Raw genomic sequence first — 27,301 nt, 5'->3', positions numbered from 1 at the left:
GTGTATAAGTCCTGCTAAGATTTGCTTTTCCAAAATGCAGCACCTCGCATTTATCTGGATTAAACTCCATCTTCCACTTCTCAGCCCATTGGCCCATCTAGTCAAGATCCTCTTGTAATCTGAGGTAACCCTCTTTGCTGTCCACTACACCTCCAATTTTGGTGTCATCTGCAAACTTACTAACTGTACCTCTTATGCTCGCATCCGAATCATTTATATAAATGACAAAAAGTAGAGGACCCAGCACCGGTCCTTGTGGCACTCCTCTGGTCACAGGCCTCCAGTCTGAAAAACAACCCTCCACCACCACCCTCTGTCTTCTACCTTTGAGCCAGTTCTGTATCCAAATGGCTAGTTCTCCCTGTATTCCGTGAGATCTAGCTTTGCTAATCAGTCTCCCATGTGGAACCTTGTCGAACGCCTTACCGAATATCACTGCAGGCAGTAACTTCCCTTTACACTCACACTCTGCTGGAGACAGAGGGCAGAACTTTACAGCGATCTGAGTGATGTGGGCTGCGGTGAGATGTATGACATATTCAGGCGACAAGTGTAGCAAAGACCATCTAAACATCAGGACTAACTCAGGCCAGCATTTATACTTTTCACAAGTGGCATGGCATGATCCTTGCTGGACAGTGACAATTGACAGTATTTTTTGTTTGTTAAATACCTTGTTAACAGCTTGACTCACCTCCTTAATATTCAGACTCCTATCTTAATAAGCTCAAACTCTCTCGATGTCAGGAAAACAAAACAAGGAAACCAAAGTGAGCACTTGATGGATTTAATTTGCCACATACTCCAAGCAACCTCATGTTGGAAACTGGGAACCAACGTCTCTGAGCACTGACCATATGCACTCCTCATCTGTGGACTTGGGCATCTGACATGTGGCAGCCTCTAATAATCCTCCTGGTACATCCTCAACTACTTACATGACCCTTCTGCGTTGCTGCACCTCAGGCTAAACCAGCAACTATGATTGTACATAATACTGCAGCAAGGACACACACAGTCAGGGACATGCACCCTATTCTTCACTTGTTATCACAGAAGTCATCACTCAGCCTAGATGCTCACAGCATTCTTGCATTGCTTTAATTTTTTTGCCTCTTCAGCCAGAGGTGCCAGGTTAATTTTAGTGGTGTCTTGTAGTGCCATTTAGTGCAGACACAAAGCCAGGAAACTTTGTCATGGTTGTGAAGGAGGCCTCAGTTGAGTAAAGGGTGGCAGCCTTTGGTCAGAGGCACCTGGCACATTTAGTCTAGAGCAGCCTCCAATAACAGTACAGCCCATGATGGTCAGAGTCAGGATCCTCTCTCACAAAGGGTCAGGAGCCGAATGATGGGCAGCAGTCCACCCATTTGAACAATTTCTGCCCTATTTTGGGACATCTTCCATAAGGACAGAAAGAGAGGTGGTATTATACATGATTAAAGTAAGTGTTACTGTTGGTACAAGTGAGTAAGTGAATAGGCAGTGTAGAGGGAACCAGGGTTAATGGTTTCAGGGATTGGATTGGGTAAGTACGAGTAGGAAATATGCAGGCAATAGTGAGAGTGGTAGAGCATGAACCTTGGTGAGAGTTGTATACAGTAATTGAGATAAAGTGTGTGTGAGATATTGGAGACAAGATAGAGACATAGAGTCATAGAGTCCTACAGCATGGAGAGAGGCTCTTTGGCACAAACTGGTCCATGATGACCAAAATGTCCATCAAAGCTAACCCCATTTCCCTGCACTTGGTCCTTCTATACTTTTCCTATCCATTAATGTGTCCAAATGCCTTTTAAATGTTGTTAATGTACCCACCTCAACCACTTCTGCTGGCTGCACATTCCATATGCGTACCACCTTCTGTGTAAAAATGTTGCGCCTCTTGTTCCAATTCATTCTTTCCCTTCTGACCTTAAACTGGTGCTCTCTAATCCTCAATTCCCCAAAGCTGGAAAAAAGACAGAGTACTTTCACCCTATCCATGCTTCTCATGATCTTATACACCTTTGTAAGATCCCCCCTCAGTCTCCTACACTCCAAAGAAAAAAGTCCTGGCTTGTCCAACCTCTCCGTATATCTCAGACTGTTGAGCCCTGGCAACATCCTTGTAAATTTCTTCTGCACTGTTTCCAGTTTAATAACATCCTTCCTTTCGCAAGGTAACCAAAACTAAACACAATACTCCAAGTGTGGCCTCACCAATGTCCTGTACAACTGCAACATAACTTCCCAACTTCTATACTCGAATGCCCTGACTGATGAACGCCAGTGTGCCAAAGCATTCTTCACTGCCCTGTCTATTTGTGACTCCACTTTCTGAGAACCGTGCCCCTGAACTCCAAGATCCTTCTGCTCCACTGCATTCCTTAAAACCCTACCATTCTCCATGAAACTCTTACCTTGAATCAACTTTTCAAAGTGCAAGACCTCACACTTGTCAACATTAAACTCTATTTGCTATTTCTTAGCCCACTTCCCCCGCTGATCAAGATGGTAGATCTACCTAACAGACATTGACGTTCTTCCAACAGCATTGGGTATTATTCTAGACAGCTGAGACTACTTGAACCCAGCTGCACACCCTGGATGGTGTGGTGACATGGCCTCTATTGCTGGTACTGAGAATAAAGACTTACCTGTGTACTGCTCCATCCAACAGGATTTCTGGGACTCTACCCACAAAATGGGGCACCATTTTCTCCATTGCAATGTACGGGGTAAATGTCAAGAACAGTGCAGACGAGATGCAGACTGATAGCGCCTGTCCGACTCCACAACAGGCTTTTATAGATGGCATGAGCGCATGGGATGCCAGAGAATTCTGGGATATCTGACAAGTGGCGAGTTGTTCTGGGAATGGTATGTAGTAAGGTGGGTTAGAAATTGGATGAGAGATGCCAAAGAGGTAGTTACAAAGGAGAGGTTGGTAAGATATGGGAGAAAACTCAAGATGACAAGCTGTCTAAAAAAATTCAACATAACTCAGATTTAGCCAAAAGGAAGCTCATTGGTTTCAGCCTATGATGTCTCCCATTTGTAAATGCTGGCTTGATGACAATGTTGAGAATGTGGTGCTGGAAAAGCTCAGCAGGTTAGGCAGCATCCAAGGAGTAGAAGAGTCGATGTTTAGGGCATAAGCCCTTCATCAGGAGTCCTGATGAAGGGCTTATGCCCAAAACATCAATTCTGCTACTCCTCAGATGCTGCCCCTCCTACTGTGCTTTTCCAGCACCACACTCTCGACTCTGATCTCCAGCATGTGCGGTCCTCACTTTCCCCTCCTTTAGGACAATGTCCACACAATTCCAGGGTGTGACTTTCCAGGCGGATGGTGTACAAGTTTATCTTGGTAATTGCTGATCAGAATCCTTCAGAAATTGTCACCAATTTGTAACATATGATTATTAGTAATTCAGCAAGATTAATTTTAAAATTGAAACAATAAAATGTAACCATTGACAGAATTACAGAAGAAAACAATTAATACGATTTTTGATCTCTTTCCATATCTTGTAGACATGACTGGGGCAAAGTCTATGGGCTTTCTCCAGACTTGCCAACAATCATTACCTATGAGTGTTTACGAATGGCTACTTGAAGGCTTCATCCCTCCAGCAGTCTGACCACCTGCCCTCCTAGCGGGCAAGAAAAATAGCTCTCTTGTCATGGGAAAACCAGGGCAGCCTGTGCGCCATGGTGGAGAGTACAGGAGAGGTGATACCATTTGCCTCAAGCTGGGGACATGGATAGGGAACACTGGGATGGGTGGTAAAAGCCAACCTCTTCTGTGTGTCCCTCATCCCCACACCCTGTTACTCCTGTTACCACTGTCATCAGGCCTGTGATTCATCCAGAAAGCACTGACCTACTCACTCATACTGCTCTTGTGCTGGCTGTGCAATCTGGGCCTCCAGGTCCCAGTAATGGCTGGCAGTTTCCAGCAGGTTGAAACTTCAATGTAATCCATTCCTAGTTGCTCTGGGGAAGGTGGAGGTGAGCTATCTTCTTGAACGCTGAAATCTGTGGAGTGTATGTCAATGCTATTTGGACAGGAATTCTAAGATTTGGACCCAGCATTCTGGAAGAATCAGTGATTTTTATGATTGAATTGAATGGATCATATCTGTGTACAATTGGGCCAGTGCTAATAATAAACCTATCATATTTAAATACAGTTATAAGGATAAATAGACAAAGTCTTTTCACTGGGGTGAGGGAGTCCAGAACTAGAGGGCATAGGTTTAGGGTGAGAGGGCAAAGATATAAAAGAGACCTAAGAGGCAACGTTTTCACTCAGAGGGTGGTACATGCATGGGATGAGCTGCCAGAATAAATGGTGGAGGCTTGTACAATTGCAATATTTAAAAGGCAACTGGTTGGGTATATGAATAGTAATGATTTAGAGGGATATGGGCCAAGTGCTGACAGGTAAGACTAGATTGGGTTGGGATATCTGGTCGGCATGGATGAGTCTGTTTCTGTGCTGTACATCTCTGTGACTCTATGATCACAGCAATTAGATTAGATTACGTACAGTGTGGAAACTGGCCCTTCGACCCAACAAGTCCACACCGACTCCGAAGAGCAACCCACCCAGACCCATTCCTCTACATTTACCCCTTCACCTAACACTATGAGCAAACTCCACACAGACAGTTGCCTGAGGCGGGAATTGAACCCGGGTCCCTGGCGCTGTGAGGCAGCAGTGCTAACCACTGTGCCACTATGCCGCCCATAAGGCAGTATCCATGGAGAGAGAAAGCAAGCAAATGTTTCGATTCCAGATGACTCTTCATCAGAGTTGACATGAAGTCTGGAAGGGGCAACATACCTGCAGTGGTGGGGGTGTGGAGTGCTGGGGAAGAAAGGGTGTTGATAGAGCAGATTAAGTGATCAGAATGTGAGAATGGTAGAACAATGGTGTGTCTAACTGCTCGACTGGAAAGATGAAGGGCTTTTGCCTGAAATGTCGATTTCGAAGCTCCTTGGATGCTGCCTGAACTGCTGCGCTCTTCTAGCACCACTAATCCAGAATCTGGTTTCCAGCATCTGCAGTCATTGTTTCTACCTGGAAAGAACAGAATAGTCCCACTGAAGTGGGGAGGGAAGGGAGGTAATAAGTAAAGCTATAAGAAAGGGAAGGAATGGGAGTGGGTTCACAACTGAATCTGTGTTGTAATAAAGTTGAGAGTGTGTTGTTGGAAAAGCACAGCAGGTCAGACAGCATCCGAGGCACAGGAAAATCAACGTTTCGGGCCAGAGCCTTTCATCAAGAATGCCCTTCCCAATGAAGGCTGCTGCCCGAAACATCGATTCTCCTGCTCCTTGATGCTGCCTGACCTACTGTACTTTTCCAGCAACACACTCTCAACTCTGATCTCTAGCATCTGTAGACCTCACTGTCCCCTGTGGTGTAATAAAGCTGTGTAATGGACTGTATAACAGCAAGTCTCTCACTCTGAGCCAATTAAAGATAAAAATATTGTGAGTTTTTCAGTTAGGGTGGTAATCTGTTTCTGATGCTTTGTAATAAGATTGCATTGAATGGATCATACCTCTGTACAATTGGGCCAGTGCTATTAATAAATCTATCATATTTAAATAGTTATAACCCATCTTTGAGTGCCTGTTTGTCCCCTGCTTATTTATTTAATTTAAATTAGTTGTGGGATTTGAAATGATTGATTCACTGTTGCATCAAAGGTTAAGTTTGACAGGTGGAAACTATAACCTCTGAATATCCGACCAAGTGACAATAAATAATTTTGTAGGAACTTTCATTAAGAGAATAAAAATGTGGTAGAATCCAATATTGCGTGGAATATAGTTTAGGTTAAGGGAGGCAGTGGCATATTTTAGTAATGTAGTTATTTAGATCCAGGCTAATGTTCCAGGGATATGGGTTTGAATCTCACCAGAGCAGGTGGTGAAATGTGAATTCAATAAAAATCTGGACTAAAAAGCCAGCCTAATTGTAAGCACTGTTGATAATTACGAAAACCCATCTTGTCCACTGATAACTTATGGGAATGAAATCTACCATCCTTACCTGGTCTGGCCTATATGTGAGTCCTTATAGCACACAGAGTTGATTGTTGAATGACATCTGGACAATTAGGGACAGGCAGTCAGTGCTGGCTTAGCCAGTGACATCCACTGGCTAAGCCAGCACTGACTGCCTGTCCCTAATTATCCAGATGTCATTCAACAATCAACTCTGTGTGCTATAAGGACGTCCCAAGAGCAATTTTTAACAAGAGGGTGCTATCAAGGGGGTGATAATTGTGGCTGAAAACGAGTTTGGAAAAAGGCTTCTGTGTGTAGGGTGGATGGAGAGGGCCTAAATAAAATGTGAGCGTGGCTGCATGATGCCAAACAAATAATGTTTATTTGATATTTAATCCAAGATAATGCATGATATTCATTCCATTCTTAATTAGTTGTCAGATTTTCAATTGGTTCATCATTCACTGCTGCCTCACAGCGCCAGAGACCTGGGTTTGATTCCAACCTTGGGCGACTGTCTGTGCAGAATTTGCACATTTCCTCAGTGTCTGCGTGGGTTTCCAACGGGTGCTCCGGTTTCCTCCCACAGTCCAAAGGATGTGCAGGTCAGGCGAATTAGCCATGCTAAATTGCCCATAGTGTTAGGTGCATTAGTCAGGGGTAAATGCAGGGCAGGGGAATGGGTCTGGGTGAGTTACTCTTCGGAGAATCAGTGTGGACTTGTTGGGCCAAATGGCCTGTTTCCGTACTGTAGGGGATCTAATCTAATCATGGACTAAATCAGCCCAAGTCAACTTCATCAAGTCAAGTTCTTCCATGATATCATTTTATAAACAGATTATGAGATTTTTTCAACTAATTAACAAGAATGTTTTAGCTGTACATTCCAAGTAGATGTATTTAATAATGTATATGTATGTGTATTATCTTTGGTATTCATGTGTCATATCCTTTTAATGAAGAAAATCCTGAAAGAATTCAAAATGCAAAACTGTGACTTTTTGATTTTCATAGACTACTTTTTTTAATTTTGTTGGCTCCTTTTACATTCTCACTAACTCATTTAATAACTGTTATAACTATTAGTTGCATTTGTGTTCATTGTGAGAATATAATGCAATCAGAATTACTCTGTACAAATGATGCTTTATAATAATTGTGTAGAATTACCAATTACTAATCAAAAACATTTAATGGGTAAAAATGTTTAATTTTTGAAAGCTGCACAATAACTAACTCTTTAAGTTGGAATACTGCTAATCAATTTTCCATTCTTTAATTCTTCTTAGGGCGCTTCTACTATCTGATTCATTTTAGAAAGCTGACCTATGGTGAGGCTGTGCAAGCCTGTATTAAAGATGGATCAAGGATTGCTAGTGTTGGTCAAATGTATGCAGCTTGGAAGTTGCTGGGCTATGACCGCTGTGATGCTGGCTGGCTAGCTGATGGCAGTGTTCGTTATCCAATCAGCAGACCCCGAAAGAGGTGCAGTGAAAGTGAAGCAGCTGTGCGCTTTGCTGGCTTCCCAGATAAGAAACATCGGCTATATGGTGTCTACTGCTTCAAAAGCAACTGAGAATTCATATAAATGCTTAAATGGAGATGAGTGTTATTTTAATTCTGCACATGTGAAGGATGTACTTTCAATGATATGAACTCAAAATATGTTACCAAAACTGTGATAAAAATATTTTTACTTACTGTACAATGCCATTTTCAAACAAGCCAAAACATTTTTTCTTTATTGTAATGTATCATAAATCATTAAATCTTAAAAATAATATAATTTTTATAGGAATCTATACCAAGAATTAGCACCATTTTGCTTCTTTTTAAAGTAGCAGTTAACAAAATTTAGAAAGAACTTTGCTCTGACTGTATCTAACAGATAAAAAATTCAGGAATAGGTGGAACATGCCATAAACAGATCTTATTTAAAGTTGTATTCATTTACAAAATGGACATTTCTCAGGCAATCTTTCATTTTTTTTGTCAAATATACAAGCATTCAAATTCATCCTTTCAACTTTCTGAATTATACTGCATTTCTGACTCTCCAGCAAGTGGAACAAAGCAATGGAGAAACTTGATGCTAGAATCTAAAGTCCATCCTATTATTTGTTGAGTATTTATTGTATTTGATTCGGCTAGCATTGATTTTCATACTTTTGCAAAACCATTTGATATTGAACAATTTGAAAAATACCAACATCATTTTAATTTTGCTAGGTTTGTTTCATATGTCATTTTTGATGAATCTGCTAGTTTTATCCCTGAACTTTAATCGTAATTATCTTTTCAGAAAAAGTTTTAAAAAATGCGAGACTGGACCACTTTTCCAATGGTGCTTTGTGGATTTGCACCACATTTGGTAACATTTTAAAGTCAGTAATTTGTACTATGTTGTGCCAATATACTAATTTGAACAAGAAAACAATATGCTTTCCAACAATCTAATATTTTAACTGCTTTTTTTTGTTATCAAGAATGCTTTATGAGATAGTATTCAGAACATAAGCTTTTCCAAGTCTTTTAAATAGATCCTAAAATACTAGAAGAGGATGAGGGAAAAGAATGACTACATTACTGTAATGTAAAATGGTTACAGGATTCTACAATCCTCATTGAATCCCCAGCAAAATTAAAATCTGAAAATCTAAGTTTGCATGTGTAAATTCAAAAAATCTATGGTGCTATCACAGTTTAGTAAAGTTCAGTTCAAGAAAAAAATGATGAAACCAAACCAAATGTGTTTCATTCTGCCTGTTTGTACAATTTTCTCAATATATTATTGTAGCTTAATTTCCATAGTTCTGTGGCAAGCAGACTATTTGATGCACGCATAGTAGTTTTCTCTCTCTGAACAAATAGGTCTGGTTATTGCACTGAGTAATGAATTGTCTGAGAATTCAACACCTTCTTCGGCATCTTCATGTCTTCACAATCTATTGAAGGTCGCCATTATATTTAAGAAGACTATTTATTTGTGACAGAACAATAGGGAGAGTCTCCCGACACATGCACAAATCTTGTGTCAGTGTCAGTGTCAGAACCTGTGACTATTTTAAGTGAGAGATGCTTTTTATTTTCTTATTCTTTATTTTATTTTTAGATTGTGGTTATCACTGGCTAGGCCTGCATTTATTGCCTGTATCTATTTGCCTTGGAAAATGAGGTGGTGAGCTGCCTTCTGGAATTGCTATTGCTGCAGTATTTGGGATTCAGGGACATGATCAGGGCTGCCATGTAGGGAGTTCCACCATTTTGATACGGGACCCAATATGATAAGCAATGTACTTCCAAGCCAACATGGTTCTTGATTTGACAAGAAACTTGCAGGTGATGGTATTTCCATGTATCTGCTGCCCTTGTCCTTCTTAATAGTAGTCATCGTGGATTTGGAAGGTACTATCTAATAAGCCTATGTGAGCTGTTACAGTGCATTTGTATCTGGTACATGCTGTTACAACTATGCATTGGCAGTAGAGGGAGTACATTTTGAAGGCATTAGATGGAGTGTCAATTAAGTGGACTGCTTTATCCTTGAGGATGTTGAGTTTTTTGGATGTTGTCATGACTGCACCCATCTAGCCAAGTGGGGAATATTCCATCACACTCATGAGTTACATCTTATAGACAGTGGACAGGCTTTGAGCTGCCCGCAGCTGAGGTACTCATTGTATAATTCCCAATGCCTGGCCTAATCTTGTAGCTCTAGTATATATATATATATATATATATAGATAGTCCAGTTCAGTTTCTGGTCATGGTAACCCTCAGGAGTTTGATAGTCATGGTAATGCCATGATTCGGAAGGTTGGATTCTCTCTTGTTGAAGATAGCCATTGTTTAACACTTGTTTGTCACAAATATTACTTGCCACTTATTGGCAAGATTGTGCAGATCTCTTTTAAAATGTTGGTTTAATTTCCTTGCTCCTGTTGCATCTCTCTGCTGGCAATACCATGGGTTCATAGTGTGCTTTGTGCAGCACTCACTTGGTCCACATTGTTAAAGGTTACCAACCTTTAGAGCTGTTCCATCTAAACAAGCAATCATCTGCAAAGCAAACATTTATCCAAAATGTTTTCCGCTCCAGTTGCATAGTAAGTAAATATAATGGGTTCATTCATCGCGAACAATAAGAGAATAAAAACACTGTTTAATAGTTGTGAGCGCCAGATCACAAATCCATATATCACAACAAACAATGACTTTGTGGAAATCACAACTGAGTAATCATATTCCGTTCAGAGTTTTTTTTTAATTGGACATTAGTTATGAGCATGATGTACTTCCAGTTTAACAATCCCTATTCAATTGCTTTTTTGATTTTAGATTGTTTGCTTTTTAGTTTAGAAATTGTAAAATGACAATAGCTTCACTCATTGAAATGTGTCACCACCACTACTCATTTATAATTCAGTTCTAATGTAAATGAGATTTCCAGACTTGAGAAACAACCTAGTTCAGGCCTTACCTGGAGGTCGTATAGTCTGTTCACCAATATAGCTAGTTGAAGTAGGAGTGACAATTGAATGCAAAGAAGAACTTGGAGTAGTTTTGACATAATTTTTTATTCCATTTATTTAATCTGTTGGAAAGACATTACTGATTTAATGGAGGAATAGATCAATTATCATTCAGCAAATAGAGATGCTTGTTCAATGTCTAAACCGTGGTCTAAACATTGACGTGGATTCATATGTTTAGATCCTTTACATGAATTGACAACATTACAGCAAACAACAATATCTAACCTACTTCAAAGAAAAAAGATATTTAATTGTTCATCATTGTGAGATCAGGGTGCACTGGTTTAAATGACTAAGTGTTACCTGGTGTAGTCCCACTGGGTGAATTTCTACATACTGCCAACAGTATGTCGCTTTTGCATCTGTTATATTCCAATGGGATACATCATGTGTCAACTTTTCATTGGTCAATGTTTTTTCCTGCTTTTCTGTAATTATCTACTATTTCAAGCTCATTCTTTTAGTGATAGAAAGTACTAATATCAAATGCTGTGATATGATTACATACAAAGCCGTTCTGACGTTTTTTTAGTTTATTAATGGTTCAGGTTAGCGTGATTATCCTAAATGCTGAATTAAACTAGTTGAGAGTGTGTTTCCACAAAGGTGAAAATCAGCTGGACAGTAGCCTTTGCATGGCAAAAGGGAGGACTGCAGATGCTGGAAATCAGAGTCTAGATTAGAGTAGTGCTGGAAAAACACAGCATGAATGAATGATGAATTAAATAGTTTTGCCCAAACGTCGATTTTCCTGCTCCTCGGATGCTGCCTGACCTGTTGTACTTTTCCAGCACCACTCTAATCTAGTAGACTTTACATGGTCAAACCTCATCAGCGTAACATCGCCAGAGATTAATGAGCACTGAAAGGAGCTCTCCAACTGGGAGAAGGCAGGAAATCTAATAGCTCCTTCATGAAACCAAGATAAAGTTAGCATTTTAAGTAGATTAGGGGTGGAAATTCTGGTGAGGACATATAAAGCAGCAGACTGGAAGATTTACAATAGGCCATAAGGAGCATAATGCAGTGAAAGAAATTGCAAATGATCTTTGCAACTAGAGTAAGATCCAATTTAAATATTTTAATTAGGTGCCTGTCTGTTTCAAGTAGGACTGATGGGTATATATTTCATACCTTGTTAAAAATAGAATTGAATGGGCCTCAGAAGGCCAGTGTGTGATAGTTTCTTTTTAGAAATAAAGATTATTGTCCCATTTTTCGGCATTAACAGAACAGTTATGCAACAAATCAAGATCCACTGGAGTGAATTTGTTGCATCAGAGAATGAAACAATGTTGAATAGAGAGGGAGTTTTGTTTGTGCTGACGGGCAACATCTCGCTGAATGAGAAGCGAAGTCTTGACTCACATGACAAAACGTCATGGCAGGTATGATTTGGAAGAGAGACCATCCTGATTTTTGATAGCAAGACTCTGACAGCTAGAAAGTGCTACGGAAAGTGATTTTCTTTTGCTCTGGAAGGAGTGAGACTTGTTTAGCGAGAGAAAATGAGGAATTTATCGGGGAAGATTAATTTTGTCTCAAGCAGAATTGTTTTTGGTATACTAGGGTTGAAGATACTATTGATGCGGCTAACTGTCTGTAATGAAAACACAATTTTTACTATACTTATTTTTTTCTGGATCCAATAGGTGAAATTGCTTGTTATGCAGGTTGCAGTAGTAGTATCACAGACAGAATTTACATAAACCCTTTCACTACCCATAGTCAGCTTGCTTGTGTATAATGGATGTATGTTTAACTCCCTCAGACTGATTGTCCCAATAAATAATTTAGCCTGCAAGCATTTTGAGCATATTAAACAATGAATGATCATTTTTTAGAACATATCTATCCCAGGTATTTAAAATGTGATGTCTCACTCACTCATCTCATGCACACAAAGACGAGTTCAAGTAAATGAATGCAATTGCAACATTATGATTACCTCTGTCTATTTAGTGGCATGTCTTTATGGATGAGCTGATGCTTTAGTCAAAGTGAAGGTTCTGTAAAGTAGAGAATTCTCAGAAAGCTTCAAGGGCTTTTTGTTGTTACAGTTGGAGCAGGTTGAGGAGAGTCCACTTCCCACTTTTAAGGAATCGATGTTTATGATTTTGCTTAGATGACTTTGGTTCAGTGGCTTTCTGGTGGAACTCTATATGCAAAAAAAAACACCTTGCTGCTTTCAAAAGCAGACAAAATAGTTGTCTCATCATTTGGCCTGTTACATATCCAAAATCCTTTTCCAACTAAGGTGGGTGATTAGTTCAGCTACATGTATTGTGCATTTCACACCTTGAGAGTTTGAGACAACCCATGTCTTGTACTTGATAAGACCCATTCAATTCATAAAAAAAATTTTTTTGAAGTAATTTCAAAGAAAAGGCATTACTATCAAGTCACTCTGGAAAGTTCCTTTTGAGTCAAAAAGTGTGGTATTGGAAAAGCACAGCAGGTCAGGCAGCATCCAAGGAGCAGGAGAATCAATGTTTCAGACATAAGCTCTTCATTAGGAATGCCCTGATGAAGGGCTTATGCTGGAAACATTGATTCTCCTGTTCTTCGGAAGCTGCCTGACCTGCTGTACTTTTCCATTGCCACACTTTTCAACTCTGATGTCCAACATCTGCAGTCCTCACTTTCTCCAAGGTTCCTTTTGATCCCTGTTAGGGTAGAGTGCATTTAATTCACAAAAGTGGTGAGGTAAGCCTTGAGTGACTATCTTTCTCCAGCCCTTTTGTGATCAGTTTTAAATCATAGAAACTGGTTTGATTTCAGGATATGTTGGGACATGACAGTCAGTCTTTCAGCTTCAATTGTGTTGTACAGTTCAATTACTTTACCGGCCTCAGGCTCAATTTGTACTTTTATGTCCAATCTTAGAAGTGTCCATTTCTTAGAAGTGCACGCAGGAGCATTAGTTGAACAGTGCATTGTTTAGCCACATATTAGATGCTGCAAACAAATATCCAGTGAGACAATGAGAATGTTTTGTTTGGAGTTTGGCACACATTGCTGGTGGGGTACCACAGTAAGCTTTTTTAATTTACCAGAGAAATTTATTTTATTTCTGAGCTACGTTAGTTGTATAAGAACTCAAGAGAGTTATCTGGTAAAACTGCAGGCAAAGAAGCAAAGGATTATCTACTTTCAAAATGTTTGCGTTGTTCTAACATTCCAATGTGTGATACTTAAATTGGCAACCCCCTGTATTCATCTTCGACTATGTAGACGGATTATTACTGAATGAGTTACCAAAATGTTCGTAAGAAGAAATGCAGCTATTACATAATCAAACAAATCAAAGTATCTTAATATAATCAGTGCATTGGTTCACATAATTTAAAAAAAGATACAAAAGCCACTAGTATGAATTTGGAGAGAGATTTAAATAATATCAGTTGTTTTTAATGGATTCATAGAAGCCCTACAGTGTGGAAGCAGGCCCTTCAGCCTATCGGGTCCACACCAACGCTCTGAAGATCAACCCACCCAGACCCACCTCCTTATCCTATACCTGTAACCCCTGCCTTTCCCACGGCTAATCCACCTAGCCTGCACATCCCTGGACACTATGGGCAATTTAACATGGCCAATCCATCTAATCTGCACCTAATACGGGGAAACTGGAGCACCTGGTAAACTCATGCAGACATGGGGAGAATGTGCAAACTCCACACAGACAGTTGCCCAAGGGTGGAATCAAGTCCCAGTCCCTGGCACTGTGAAGCAGTAGTGCTAACCACCGTGCCACTGAATACAAATTCACAGAAAAGGTTACAAATAGTATGAAAGAATTATGGTACGATGAACTCCATAATAAATTAGTCTTAACTTACCGAGAGAGCTATTTATGTGTTGCTGGAAAAGTGCAGCAGATCAGGCAGCATCCAAGGAACAGGAGAATCGACGTTTCGGGTATAAGCCCTTCTTCTGAAAAAGGGCTTATGCCCGAAACATCGATTCTCCTGTTCCTTGGATGCTGCCTGACCTGCTGCGCTTTTCCAGCAACACATTTTCAGCTCTGATCTCCAGCATCTGCAGTCCTCACTTTCTCCCTGAGAGAGCTATTTGACTTATACAATGACTGTTCAAAGATGATATGTAAACTGTCTCAGTAATTATGATATACTGTATTTCCTTAGGTCCTCAGTTACTACATGCTGTGTGAAAAGTTGATATTTAAACCCATTTTAGCTCTTACTACATAAGGGCTATGAATAAGTAGGGCTATCAATTTGAGATGAAAATACAGCTGATTAGAGCATATGTGTATAATTTCAATTTAGACTTTTTTGTTTATTGATAATTTCTTTAAAGTTGTAAGTCAGTAATTTGAATTAGAACAATAGAGTAACTGTTCCATTGAAAAATGTTATGTGCAATGAATGAGCAAATCCTGAAAATGAAAAGCTATCTTCACTCAAGAGTGGACTGTGCACTGTAATCCTCCTTGAATATTACGCAGTGTATAAAGATTAGTGTTGCATGCATTCTATGAAATATGGATTTTGGAGGTGAGTCAAGGGGATAATCAAAGGTTTGACACTGATTTCTGCAGAGTTCCAGATTTATCTTGCAGTATCAATGGCCCCGATGTGTCCTTTTACTGCTAAGCATCTCGTCTCAAACATCTGACCAAATATTAATTCTTAAATGTACATAAATATACAACCCAGTATATGGATCATTTATATGCAATTTCCCATTAGCATGGATTTGTTGCTTCAGCTGACAGAACAATGACACAGTAAAAATTTATTGCTGACAGCGTTTTAAATAGCATCAAGGTTTGCAGCATTGGTCTTGCTCAAGGGAAAAATGCTGGGGTTTTTTTGCTAACGATACTTAGACTTCCTGCTCTCACATACTGCAATATTTTGTCACTCTGTATTATCAGTATCTTAATTCTAACCTTTGGAGGACTGAATACTTTACTACAACCTGCAGCATTCTGGTGACACCATTACAGAAATATAATATGATGGAAGAAGAAAATTAAAATTTATTTTTTAGAACACAAGCACATAGAACAATGTTTTAATGGCACTAAACATTTGGCATGCTGCTGGATGCAGAAAAAAATCCTTCAGAACTCTGTTATCTTGCTATGTAAATATGATGTGCTTCTATGTTTGTATGCCTTTTCTGCACCTATTTGCACTGTACCACATTAGTACTATTGATGTGTCTTCAAAACAAATTACTTGGAATACATTAACAAAGTGAAGCAACTGATTTAATATAATGTAAATTGTAGAATATCATATTGGAAATTAGGTAAAATTCAACCCCAAAGATCAATATTTGAAGGAATTTATTTCAAGTATTAAAAAAACTTTTTTTTTGTTTTTGCATTTTGTGACAGGAGCACAGCAATGCTAATAAAAGTATGAAAATAACTTTCCCTGAAGTTTAATTTTGTGATTTATTATCATGCTATTTTATTAAATGAATTAACAATCTGTTTCCAAAGGTAACCCTATCAACTGATTCTTAACATTCTAAGGTATATCAGACTACTTTGAGAGTGTTAATGTGGATGCGTGTACTGCTTTCAATTGTACATTTTATGCACACACAAAAGGGGGTCAATTTTGAGTGGTCTAACTTTGCATTAATTGAATTTAATGGCCTCAAAATATGTTCAGTTGACTTATTGCTCCTTTAGTGACGTGACAAATTGACATTGCTTTGAAAGGGGCCTCCAGCAGGTGTCTGAAGTGACTATCTATTTAAGGAGACAGCCCCTTTTAATCTACGTGTAAGGATTCTCAGACGTAAATATAAACGTGATGAATGCTTTAAATAGGAAGTGCCAGTACAAGCTCAAATCAGTTGGATATTGGAAAAGAATATGTTATGAATGGTGGAAATCTGAAATAGTTACAGAAACTGCTGGAAGTACTCAGCAGGTCTTGCGGTATATGCATACTGGGAGGTAGAATTAAGGTTTCAAGTTGAAGACCTTTTTTCTGGATGGGAGATTACTGGAGATGTCATAAGTTTGATTGGAGTAAAATGGGATGTGTGAAGAAAAGAACAAAAAGTAAGCCATCTGATCAGGTGATATGCATCCATTTTGTCAGTTAATCAGTTCATGGGCGGCACGGTGGTTAGCACTGCTGCCTCACGGCACTAGAGAACTGGATTCCATTCCCGCCTCAGGCGACTCTCTGTGTGGAGTTTGCACATTCTCCCAGTGTCTGCATGGTTTTCCTCCGGGTGCTTCGGTTTCCTCCCACAATCCAAAAATGTGCAGGTGAATTGGCCATGCTAAATTGCCCGTAGTGTTAGGTGTAGGGGAATGGGTCTGGGTAGGTGGCGGGTCAGTGTGGACTTGTTGGGCCGAAGGGCCTGTTTCCATACTGTAAGTAATCTAATCTTCCCTGTTCCTCATTCACAACCTTAATGGCAGTATTTTCAACCCAATTTTCTGTACTTGATCTGAGTTATATCAGAGTCTGTGCCTCCTCTATTGAATTTAAACACCTCAAAATTATGGTCAGTACTTAACATGCCCTACCACATGAGTTTGAAGGCAGGAGGTATCCTAGAGGACTAAAGAGGAGTACTTACATTTGCTTCCTGGTGTCAAGAAAACTGTTCTCAATTTAATGAAGGTTGGTATGGGCCTGACAAGGAAATCCTACCCAGGGGCACTAAGATGTCAATTGCTGATTAATGAATCACTGAAAGCTAATTATCCTGGATTCCACCAGAATGTAAGGGTGCCGCAGTGATTTAACAGTACGTGCACTCATTTTCCATAGGTCCCAAAGTCTGTTCAGCAAACTTTGTTGGTGCCCAGTTGAGGGACCTGCTTTGGGAATAGAGGGCCTCTGAAAATCAACCTCCCACCATTATGTCCAACACCCCTAGCCCCAGCTCAGTGATGTTTCCATCCCAATCTATTCAAATGCCTCCAATGATCCAGCAAAAACCTTGGCAAAAGTCATAAACCATTGCCAGCAACAGATACCACTTCCCCTGCCTCTAAGTGACTAGACATTGGTACGGTCTGCTTACACTGCAATTGCCACAGGTGTCCTGGAGAAAATCAACATGACGCTCTCAATAGGCATTTACGCTGTTAAGGATGACCCCCATCGCTAGGTCTAAATTCTGTCTGAGTTGTGTCTTTTCATTGCCACAACAGGTTGCCAATGTACATGCTCCACTAGTCAGGCACACAAAAATAAAAATCTACTCCAAATTGTTTTGAGTTGTGCTGAAGCCTAAAGGGTGAACCAGATATTCTACATCAGAGCATTTAATTCATAAGTTTTGTTTGTTAAATTTATTTACATGGTAAAGTTTTAGAAAGCAAGTATGTAAATTGTTTATATTGCTAAATGATGGGACAGTTTATTTCAAAAACTTTAATTATAAATAAATACAAATACAAAACAGTACAGCACAGACTTTACAGAAAATACGGTTGAATGTTGATATTCCTCATTAGAGCTTCAATCCAGTTGGAATAAAAAAGGCATTTTCTAAACATGAAAGAATTATTTACATACCTTAATTACATACCTAATATAATACATGCATATATTAAGGCATAGGATATTACACCAAAATGTTTTAAGTTAAGCAAGTTAAATATTAGGGCAGCATTGGAGGAAAGGAGAATTATTGATTTTTCCATTTAAAGTGACTATCTCAGATGTTAACTGTACTCTGAGAGAAAAGCTTGACTTTTTTTTGCTGCAGTTAAGCTTTGGTGCAGTGCCTCTTGTGCTCAATGTATTATTCACATTAGATTAGATTACTTAGTGTGGAAACAGTCCACACCAACCCTCCGAAGAGCAACCCACACAGACCCATTACCCTACATTTACCACTTCACCTACCACTACGGGCAATTTAGCATGGCCAATTCATCTAACTTGCACATTTTAGACTGTGGTAGGAAACCGGAGCACCCGGAGGAAACCCACACAGACATGGGAAGAATGTGCAAACTCTACACAGACAGTTGCCTGAGGCAGGAATTGAACCCGAGTGCCTGGCGCCGTGAGGCAGTGGATTGGCATATTGTATCTCATTGGTCAGTCATTACACTGCGCGATTCGAAAAATGTATAAAGCTGATGGAAACTGAGACATTCGCAACACAATGTGATTGTCCGTAATGACCAGTAAGGGATGTTTATTGTAAAGCTATAGGTATGTGTTTAATTTTGTTCTAAATATAGCTTTCACATATAATAATTCTTGGAACTATAATACTATCATCAGTGAGCATCAATGGAACATTCTTATTTTACTCTTGACTGTACAGAGGAACCTCGATTATCCGAACAAGATGGCCGAGCACTATTTCGTTCAGATAATTGATTATTCAGTTAATTTATTCAATGCTTCTCCTCTAGGGTTTGGGTTTTTTTGAAGTTTCCTTTTTCCTCGCTCTGACTGCCTTGCTGCCTCTCTCTGTCTCAGGATTTGTTTCTGAGCAGAGGCACACACTTGTGTGTAAAGGACCTGCAGCATTGCTGAAGCCCCCCCTCCCCCAGCCCCCCCACCAACACTGCCCCAAACAGTTCAATGGGATTGACACAGCGAGCACTTGCTAAGTCTGCTCCACGTTCAGAAGACTAGGCAGCAGCACACCGCGCGTGGTCCCTGCACCCCCGTTCACCCCCACGCCAGCCCCGTCCCCCGGTACCCCCCATCTGCTTCCCCAAACCCATCCACCATCCGGCCCCCCCAACCCCATCCAACCCTGCCCCCTGTGACCCCTCAACCCATCCACGCCAGCCCAGTGAGGTCCCTTTCATCCCCAAACAACATACCCCCCCACCCCCACCTCTGGGGCAGCCAGACTGGACAACAATAGGAAGATTGCTGCTGCCTTTGGGAGGGTGAGTCTCAAAATAGCACACACACCCACGCACACAAACACACAAAAAACGTTATACTACAACTTTTTGTCAGGTTCCACCTTTGCCCTGTACAAGACAATGTGGGAGAGATTATCTGGGGAAGGGGGGTTTAGGGTACACCCTTGTGTATAACTCCAGGGAATGAGCGAGGAGAGAGAGTGGGAGGTCAGTCATTTGGAAACAGTGCCTGGGCCCCCATCGATGTACAGGACTGTTCTCAGCAGCATTTCAGTAAGCAGAGTTCATTTTTAATCATTGTTAACAAAAGACGTGGACAGTGTTGAAGCACCTCTTTGATGTAATGTTTCTATCGGGACTTTGAGATCTTCGGATAATCCAAAATTCGGATCATTGATGTTCGGATAATCGAGGTTCCTCTGTAAAAAGATTTAATGCACATTAATGAACTCAATCAGCAGTCATTTGCTTTCACTCAAGTTCTGGATGTAGGTTTGGTCGCTGAACTGGAAGGTCCATTTTCAGACGTTTTGTCCCCATACGAGGTAACATCATCAGTGAGTCTCCAGATGAAACACTGGTGATATGGCCTACTTTTTGTTTATGTGTTTAGGTTTCCTTGGAAACTGGAGCACAGCATTTCATCATTGTTCTCCGGGGGTCTTCACAGACAAAAAAGGACTTCAATGATTATTGAGAGGATCCAAATCATACAATGACAAGCCAACAAAGAGTGCTTTGTGAACAAAAGACTCTGGCCTTCCGCTATCTGCAAGGCATTCTGAAAGCCCCTTGAGCTGCACCATCTTCATGTAGTGGAGATTTGGCTTCCCCTACTGGTTGTAGCTGGTTCAGGGCTTGCTACTGCACCCCTTTCTCCACTGTCTCCGTGTGCTGTTGCTGAATGGCAGTAACTACAACAATGGAGCCCTGCTGTGGTTGGGTGCATCCATGGACCTGGGTAGGAAACATAAGGAACAGAAGAGGTTCTTGCCAATTGGAACAGTTGCATTCATCACAAAGAAAGACTTGACATGCTCCTCCCTAGTGTGAGAAATATTGCATTATACCAAGGGAGGCCATAGAATGACTTATTTTGCCATTCTTGCATTGGACCTTATTTTCACAAGTGTTTTCTGGTCATGCCACAGAGATGTTAAGCAGATATGTCACTTGGATCACTGCATCACTGAGTAACTATCTGTTTTTTCATGTGTCTACCTATCCCAAGGTTGTTTGGTGACACATGTTGTTAGAGAAGACTGAAACATGTCATTGTGCACAATTACTCTCTTGTCAGTTTAATATTGCCCATGAGCAACCCACTCTTTCAGCTCACAATATCAGCATCTTCTACCCCTCTCTCCTTTGAGCATTTATAGTCATAGAGTCATATCGCACGGAAACAGACCCTGCAATCCAACTTGCCCAAGCCAACCAGATATCCTACATTAATCTAGTCCCATATGCCAGCATTAGGCCCATATCCCTCTAAACCCTTCCTATTCATATACCCATCTAGATGTCTTTTAAATGTAATTGTACCAGCGTCCACCATTTCCTCTGGCAGTTCATTCCATATATGCACCAGCCTCTGTGTGAAAAAGTTGCCTCCTAGGTCCTTTTTAAATCTTTCCCCTCTCACCTTAAACTTATGCCCTCTAGTTTTGGACTTTCCTGCCCTGGGGAAAAGACATTGACTATTCTCCCATCCATGCCCCTCAATAACAAAAGGGCAACTGTTCCCTGAATACAATAATATCTTCCACTCAAATCACATCAACAGTGCCTTTCCAATCATACTTGTGACCCAATTCTAAACTCACCCAATTTCCCTCGATCAAACTCGCAACCAATGGATTTGACCTAACTTCTATCATCCTACTACACCCAGTCATGAATGAGGTAGACAATTAAACAACTAATAAGATTTATCCACAAATATGATATGGGGGAGACCAGCATGTAAGGCTGAGGTATTTGAATCCATTTTCAGCCACAAGTGCCAAGTGAGTGATTCTTCTGAGTCTATAGGATCACAGATGTCAGTCTTCAACCAATTCAATCATTCCATTGACATCACTCCATGTGATATCAAGAAATAACTGAAGACATTGCATAATGCAAAGTTTATGGATCCTGACAACGTTTGAACAATTGTACTGAAGTCTTGTGCTCCAGAACTTGCAATGCCTCTAGTCATGTTGTTCTAGTATAGCTATAACATTGACATACTTGACAATATGGAACATTGCCTGGGTGTGCCCTCTACACAAAAAAAACAGAACCACCTCAGCCAATCATTAAACTATCAGTCCATACTCAATCATCAGAAAAGTAGGGAGGAGATTGTGGCATAATAGCAATATTAGTAATAGCAATATAGCAATAATGGCAATATTAGTAAGCTAAAGACCTGGGCTAATGTTCTATGGGCAGGGGTGAAATTTTAATTCCATGACGTATGGAAGTAAACGTGACCATGTAACTACTGTTGATTGTTGTAAAACCACATCTGACTTATTAATGTCCTTTAGGGATGGAAGTCTGTTCTTGTTACCTGGTCTGTCTTATATGTGACTCTAGACCTACAGCAATATGACTGATTCTCAACTCTGAAATGGTCTAGCGAAGTATTCAGTTGTAGGACAATTAGGAAGGACACCAAATGCCAGATGATCCAGTGATGCACCCACCCTGAATGAGTTTTAAAAAGTAATAGAAGAGGTCATTAGCAATGCTGTCGTGCACATTGATGCTCAGATTTGTTTCTGCCAGGGGACTCCGGTCCTGAGCTCATTACAGGCTTAGTGAAAATATCGACTCCAGAGGCAAGGTGACATGACTGCCCTTTTTATCAAGGCAGCCTTCAAATGGGGGTGACACCAAGGGGTCCTCACAAAACTGGAGTCAGTGGGAATTCGATGAAGAAATGTCACCAATTGGAATCATACATTAACAAAAAAAGGAAGATATTTGTAGTTGTTGGAGGTCACACATCTCCATCAAGGACATGCCTGCAGGAGTTTCTCCATGTAATGTCTCTGATTCAATCATCATCAGCTGCTTCATCAATGACCTTCCTTCCATCATAAAGTCAGAAGTGGGGATGTTCACCAATGACTGCACAATATAAGAGATTGAGGAGTGACCCTCGAGGTTTATGAAATCATGAGGGGCATAAATAAGGTGAATAGCAAAGGTCTTTTCCTAAGGGTTGGGAAGTTCAAAACTAGAGGACATAATTTTAAGGTGAGACGAGAAAAATTTAAAAGGGACCCAAGAGGCACTTTTTTTACAGTGAGAGTGGTGAATATATAGAATTAACTGCCGGAGGAAGTGGTAGATGTAGGTACAGTTACAACATGTAAAAGACATTTGGAGAGGTACATGATAAGGAAAGATTTAGAAGGATATGGGCCAAATACAGGCAAGTGGGTCGAGTTTAATTTGGGAAACCTGATCAGCATGGATGAATTGGACTGAAGGGTCTGTTTCATCTGTATGACTCTATAGGGTAGCATGGTAACTCACTGGTTAACACTGCTGCCTCACAGCACCAGGGACCCGGGTTCAGTTCCAGGCCTAGGTGACTATCTGTGTGGACTTTGCACATTCTCCCTGTGTCAGAGTGGATTTCCTCCGGGTGCTCAAGTTTCCTCTCACCATTCAAAGATGTGCAGGTAAGGTGGATTAATGATGCTAAGTTGCCCATGGTCTCCAAAGATGTCTAGGTTAGTTGATTAGCCATTGCAGGGTTACAGGGATAGAGTAGGGGGATGAGTCTGAGTAGGATGCTCTTCAGAGAGGTGCTATGGACTCGTTGGGTTGAGTGTCCTGTTTCCACGCTGTAGGGATTCTATTCAGCACCATTTATGATTCCTCAGATACCGAAGCAGTCTGTGTATATATGTATGTTGATAATTGGTAATTAGTATTCACGCCATACAAGTCCCACATGATGATTATCACTAACAAGAGTGATTATCTAACCATCACCCCTTGACATTCAACAACATTATCGTCACAGAGACCTCCACTATTGATGGTGTTTGCTATTAACCAGAAATTGAAATGAATCAATCATATAAATACTGTAGCTACAAAAATGAGTCACAGATTATGATTTCTGCAGAATGTATCTCAAATCCTGTGTCCCCAGTTCCTGTCCACCATCCACAAGTCAAGAGTTTGAGGAAAACTCTCCGATTCCTGAATGTGTGCAACTCCAAAAACACTCAAGAAGCTTGATATCATCCTGGATAAAGCTCTCTGCTGATTTGAGCCATACCTAGCACAAAAGAGGTCAATCATCTGCAGGTATTCCTCAGAGTAATGTCCAATTCAAACCACCTTCAGCAACTTCATCAAAAATCTTCCTTCCATCATAAGGTCAGAATGAGTATTTTCTTGATGATTGCACGGTCTCCAGCATTATCCAGAACACCTCAAATACAGAAGCAGTCCATGTTCAAGTGCAAGAAGATGTGCACAATATTTAGGCTTGGATTGAAAAGTGACAAGTAACTTTTGTGCCATTCAAGTGCCAGACAATAATCATCTCAAACAATGGAGAATCTATTGTCCTTTGACATTCAATGGTGTTACCATCACTGAACCTACCACCAAGCCCCCAGCCCCCTCCTCAATATCAATATCCATTGACCAGAAACTACACTAGGCATATCAATACTGTGGTCAGAGGCTTGGAATCCTGCAATGAGTAACTCATCGCCTGATTGCCAAAGCCTATTCCCCATAGGAACATAGAAACAAGGTTAGGCCACTCAGTCGCTTAGGCCTGTTCCACCATTTATGCATTCATGGCTGATCTGTGGCCTAAATGTATATACCTACCTTTGGCCAATATGCTTAATACCTTTCCTTAACAAAAAGAAATGACCAATTTCAGATTTAAAGCTAACAACTGATCTAGCGTCAACTGCCATTTGTGGAAGAGAATTCCAAACCTCTACCATACTTTGTGTGCAATATATCCTCATATCTCCTGAATGGTCTAATTTTCAGACAATGCCATATCCACATCAACAAAGCACAGTGATGAGTGTGGTGGAATACACTCCATTGGCCTGATGTGTCCAGTTCTGAAAACAAGAAGCTTGATACCATCCAAGACAAAGCAGCCCGCTTGATTGGTAGCACACCCACAAACATCCATTCCTTCCACCAATGATGCTCAGTAATAGCATGGGGTACTATCTACAAGATGCATTGCAAAGTTGATCAAAGATCCTTCGACAGCACCTTCCAAACTTGCATCTCTGAAAAAAACTCACTAATGGAGGGCACTCCACAAATATCCCTATCCTCAATCATTTAGGCACCTCACAAATTTGGGATGCTTTGTCTCAACATCAGATTAATTCTAAAAGCAATTTTACAGGTTTATGTATACCTTTGCTGTCTTCAATAATGTTTGAATGTAATGCTCACATAATGCTACGATCGTTGTGTAACTTGTGAAAAGTCTAGGGTCACCCCACTTCATAAGGTTTTGTACCATTATGTAGTGAATTAATGGAGGATCAATAACTCTCATGCAATATACCAGATAAGGAATTGTGTTTGCAATTCTAGTTAATTGAAAAGAACATAAATGTTTCACTATCAAAGGTTACTACAGAAAGAAAACACAAACCACTCTGGACCACATATTGAATCCTTCACAAATGAAGTTGTTTGAGGCAGTAATTCCAAATATTTTGTAATTTTTCACTGTCAGTTTAATGTTTTCTTTTACTCCAATGGGAACAACTATAGCTGGTGTTTACAGAGCTAAATACTGGTGCGGAACTAACCAGTTCAGATTATATTAATTCAGAGCACATTAACATGAATTCCTTTGCAGTGACTAAATCAAGACACCTTGGTCACTGCATGTCCTTAAATGAGGCAATAAACTTTGCTGCTGATATTCTGTGGGGTTTGTGCCAGTCTCCTGCTCTAACTCTGACAGGAAACTGATGGAATTCCTTGGAAAATTGCAGACACCTAGGTCTGGAATTTCCTCAGGACTGCTCCCACTCACTCCACCACTCTAATGTTGCCAGATATACAGAATGTCTACTTCACAGGTTTAGTCAGGACCCAGCCTACTTCTGATGGCTGGCAGGCTGAGTCAGCCGAGGAGTGCTGGTCTTCAAATTGGCAAAGGTGGGCCCCACCAATGTGAAGCCAGGCAGTGGAGCATGCTGGACTCCAAAGTAAATTGAGCTTTTCAGGGACATTCTTCTTATTCAGTCCTTTAAGGAAATTAGGTTGGGAAAGCAAAAGAAATACCCTCAATGATATACAGTGGCATTCCTTTTTCTATATTATGGAGGATATGCTGGAGGCTCATTCACTTGTACCTTACTGTTCTATGCAAATTTTGTGCCCTCACCACCACTCCCTTCCCCCACCCGGCCACTGCATCTGCAAAAAACAGCAGATACCAATCAAATACAACTGCAGGCATAGTTCCAATGGTCAGGACTGTATCGTGTGAAACTATGTGTGCTTCGGCTCATCAAAGCTACAATGGGTCCTAATTTCCTCCTATCTTGTGTCAATTTACATTTAGATATGTTCTGCAGGTCATTATTTTAATCCACCTGAATTACAAATTCAAGTTATTCGCATAGGTCTCACATCACTCAATATACAAACACCTTTTGACAGAAAATAAAGTTCAGAAATGAAGGAACAGTGTGTGAAGAAACCTTTTGCTTCTGAACCCAATCCAGAAACAGCAGTGCAACAGCTTCCAGCTCCAGTGACAATCCTGCTGGTTTCAATTAGGAATCTTACCAGTTTATAGAGCTGAGACTTCACTGCCTGCCAGCATTCAAAGGTTCAATTTCAGATGATCTGGATATTGGCAGTAATGTCAATCAATTAAAAATCTCTACATTTAGTTTCATTTGTGTTGAGGCACAGGAAAATGGGTTAGGAGGTATACTGTCTCTCCTCGGAAAAACTCAATGGATTACATTGGCCTGACATTATAATTAACACCTTTTTCAATTTTTAAGATTTGCACATGGTTTGGAAACTTCCCTTATCTTAAAAGTCGACCCCAAGGCCGGTTTAATAAATTTTGTCAGAGCAGAAAATCCCCTAGGAGACAGTGACCGTAACATGGAAGAATTTCATATTCTGTTTGAAAGGGAGATACTTGGGTCATAAACAAGGGTAATTACAAAGGAATGAGGGCACTGCTGGCTGGGGTAGACTGAGAAAGGAATTTAGCAACAAAACAATTGAGAAAAAAGTGGCAGATGTTTAAGAACATGGTACATGGCTCACGACAAAATGTGCAGGAGTGAGGAAGAATGATTCCATGAAGGGATAAGCCAGCCAAAGTTAACCAAGAAAGTTAAGGATGGTGTCACACAAAAGAAAAAAATACAATATGGCAAAGATCAGTGGTAAGCCATAGGATTGGAAAAGACGTTTTTAAAACTAACAAAAGACAATCAAAAATATAATAGAGGAAAAAAAAATCAACAATGGACAGCAAAAGCTTCTTCACATATATAATGAAGAGAGAGGCCAAAACCTCTTAGAGAATGAGATCGGGAAAGTAATAATAGAGAAACCACAAAATGGCAAAACAGTTTAATAAACAATTTGCATCAATATTCACAGTAGAAGACATGAACAACTTTCCAAAATTTACTAAATAATCAAGAAGCAAAAGGAGGAGAGGAAATGAACGCAATAATCATCACTAGAGAAAAAGTGCTATGAAAACTAATGAGGCTGAAGGCAATAGGTCCCCTGGACCTGATGGGGTGCATCTTTGGATATTAAAGGAAGTAACTATAGATATAGTGGACATACTGAGAGTAATCTTCCAGAATCCTTAGATTCTGGAAACGTCCCAAAGAATTGGAAAACTGCCAAT

The 27,301-nt window shown here is 40.3% G+C and overlaps 1 protein-coding gene across 4 annotated transcripts in view; it reads left to right on the top strand.

Moving 5' to 3' along the window:
* LOC122559186 (hyaluronan and proteoglycan link protein 1-like) overlaps positions 1–13,000 on the top strand; it is a 125,208-nt gene extending 112,208 nt beyond the window's left edge. For all 4 annotated transcript variants that reach the window (XM_043708575.1, XM_043708586.1, XM_043708581.1 and 1 more), the window contains exon 5: positions 7,296–13,000. In XM_043708575.1, the coding sequence (XP_043564510.1) occupies positions 7,296–7,582 (287 nt within the window). In that variant the 3' untranslated portion in view covers positions 7,583–13,000. The remainder of the gene's footprint in view (positions 1–7,295) is intronic.
* Positions 13,001–27,301: the final 14,301 nt, after the last annotated feature.

Source organism: Chiloscyllium plagiosum, chromosome 2 (genome assembly GCF_004010195.1).
Source record: "Chiloscyllium plagiosum isolate BGI_BamShark_2017 chromosome 2, ASM401019v2, whole genome shotgun sequence".
In the NCBI taxonomy this organism is placed as follows: Eukaryota; Metazoa; Chordata; class Chondrichthyes; order Orectolobiformes; family Hemiscylliidae; genus Chiloscyllium; species Chiloscyllium plagiosum.
Note: the sequence above shows the minus strand (reverse complement) of the source record. Positions and strands in the feature narration are given on the sequence as shown.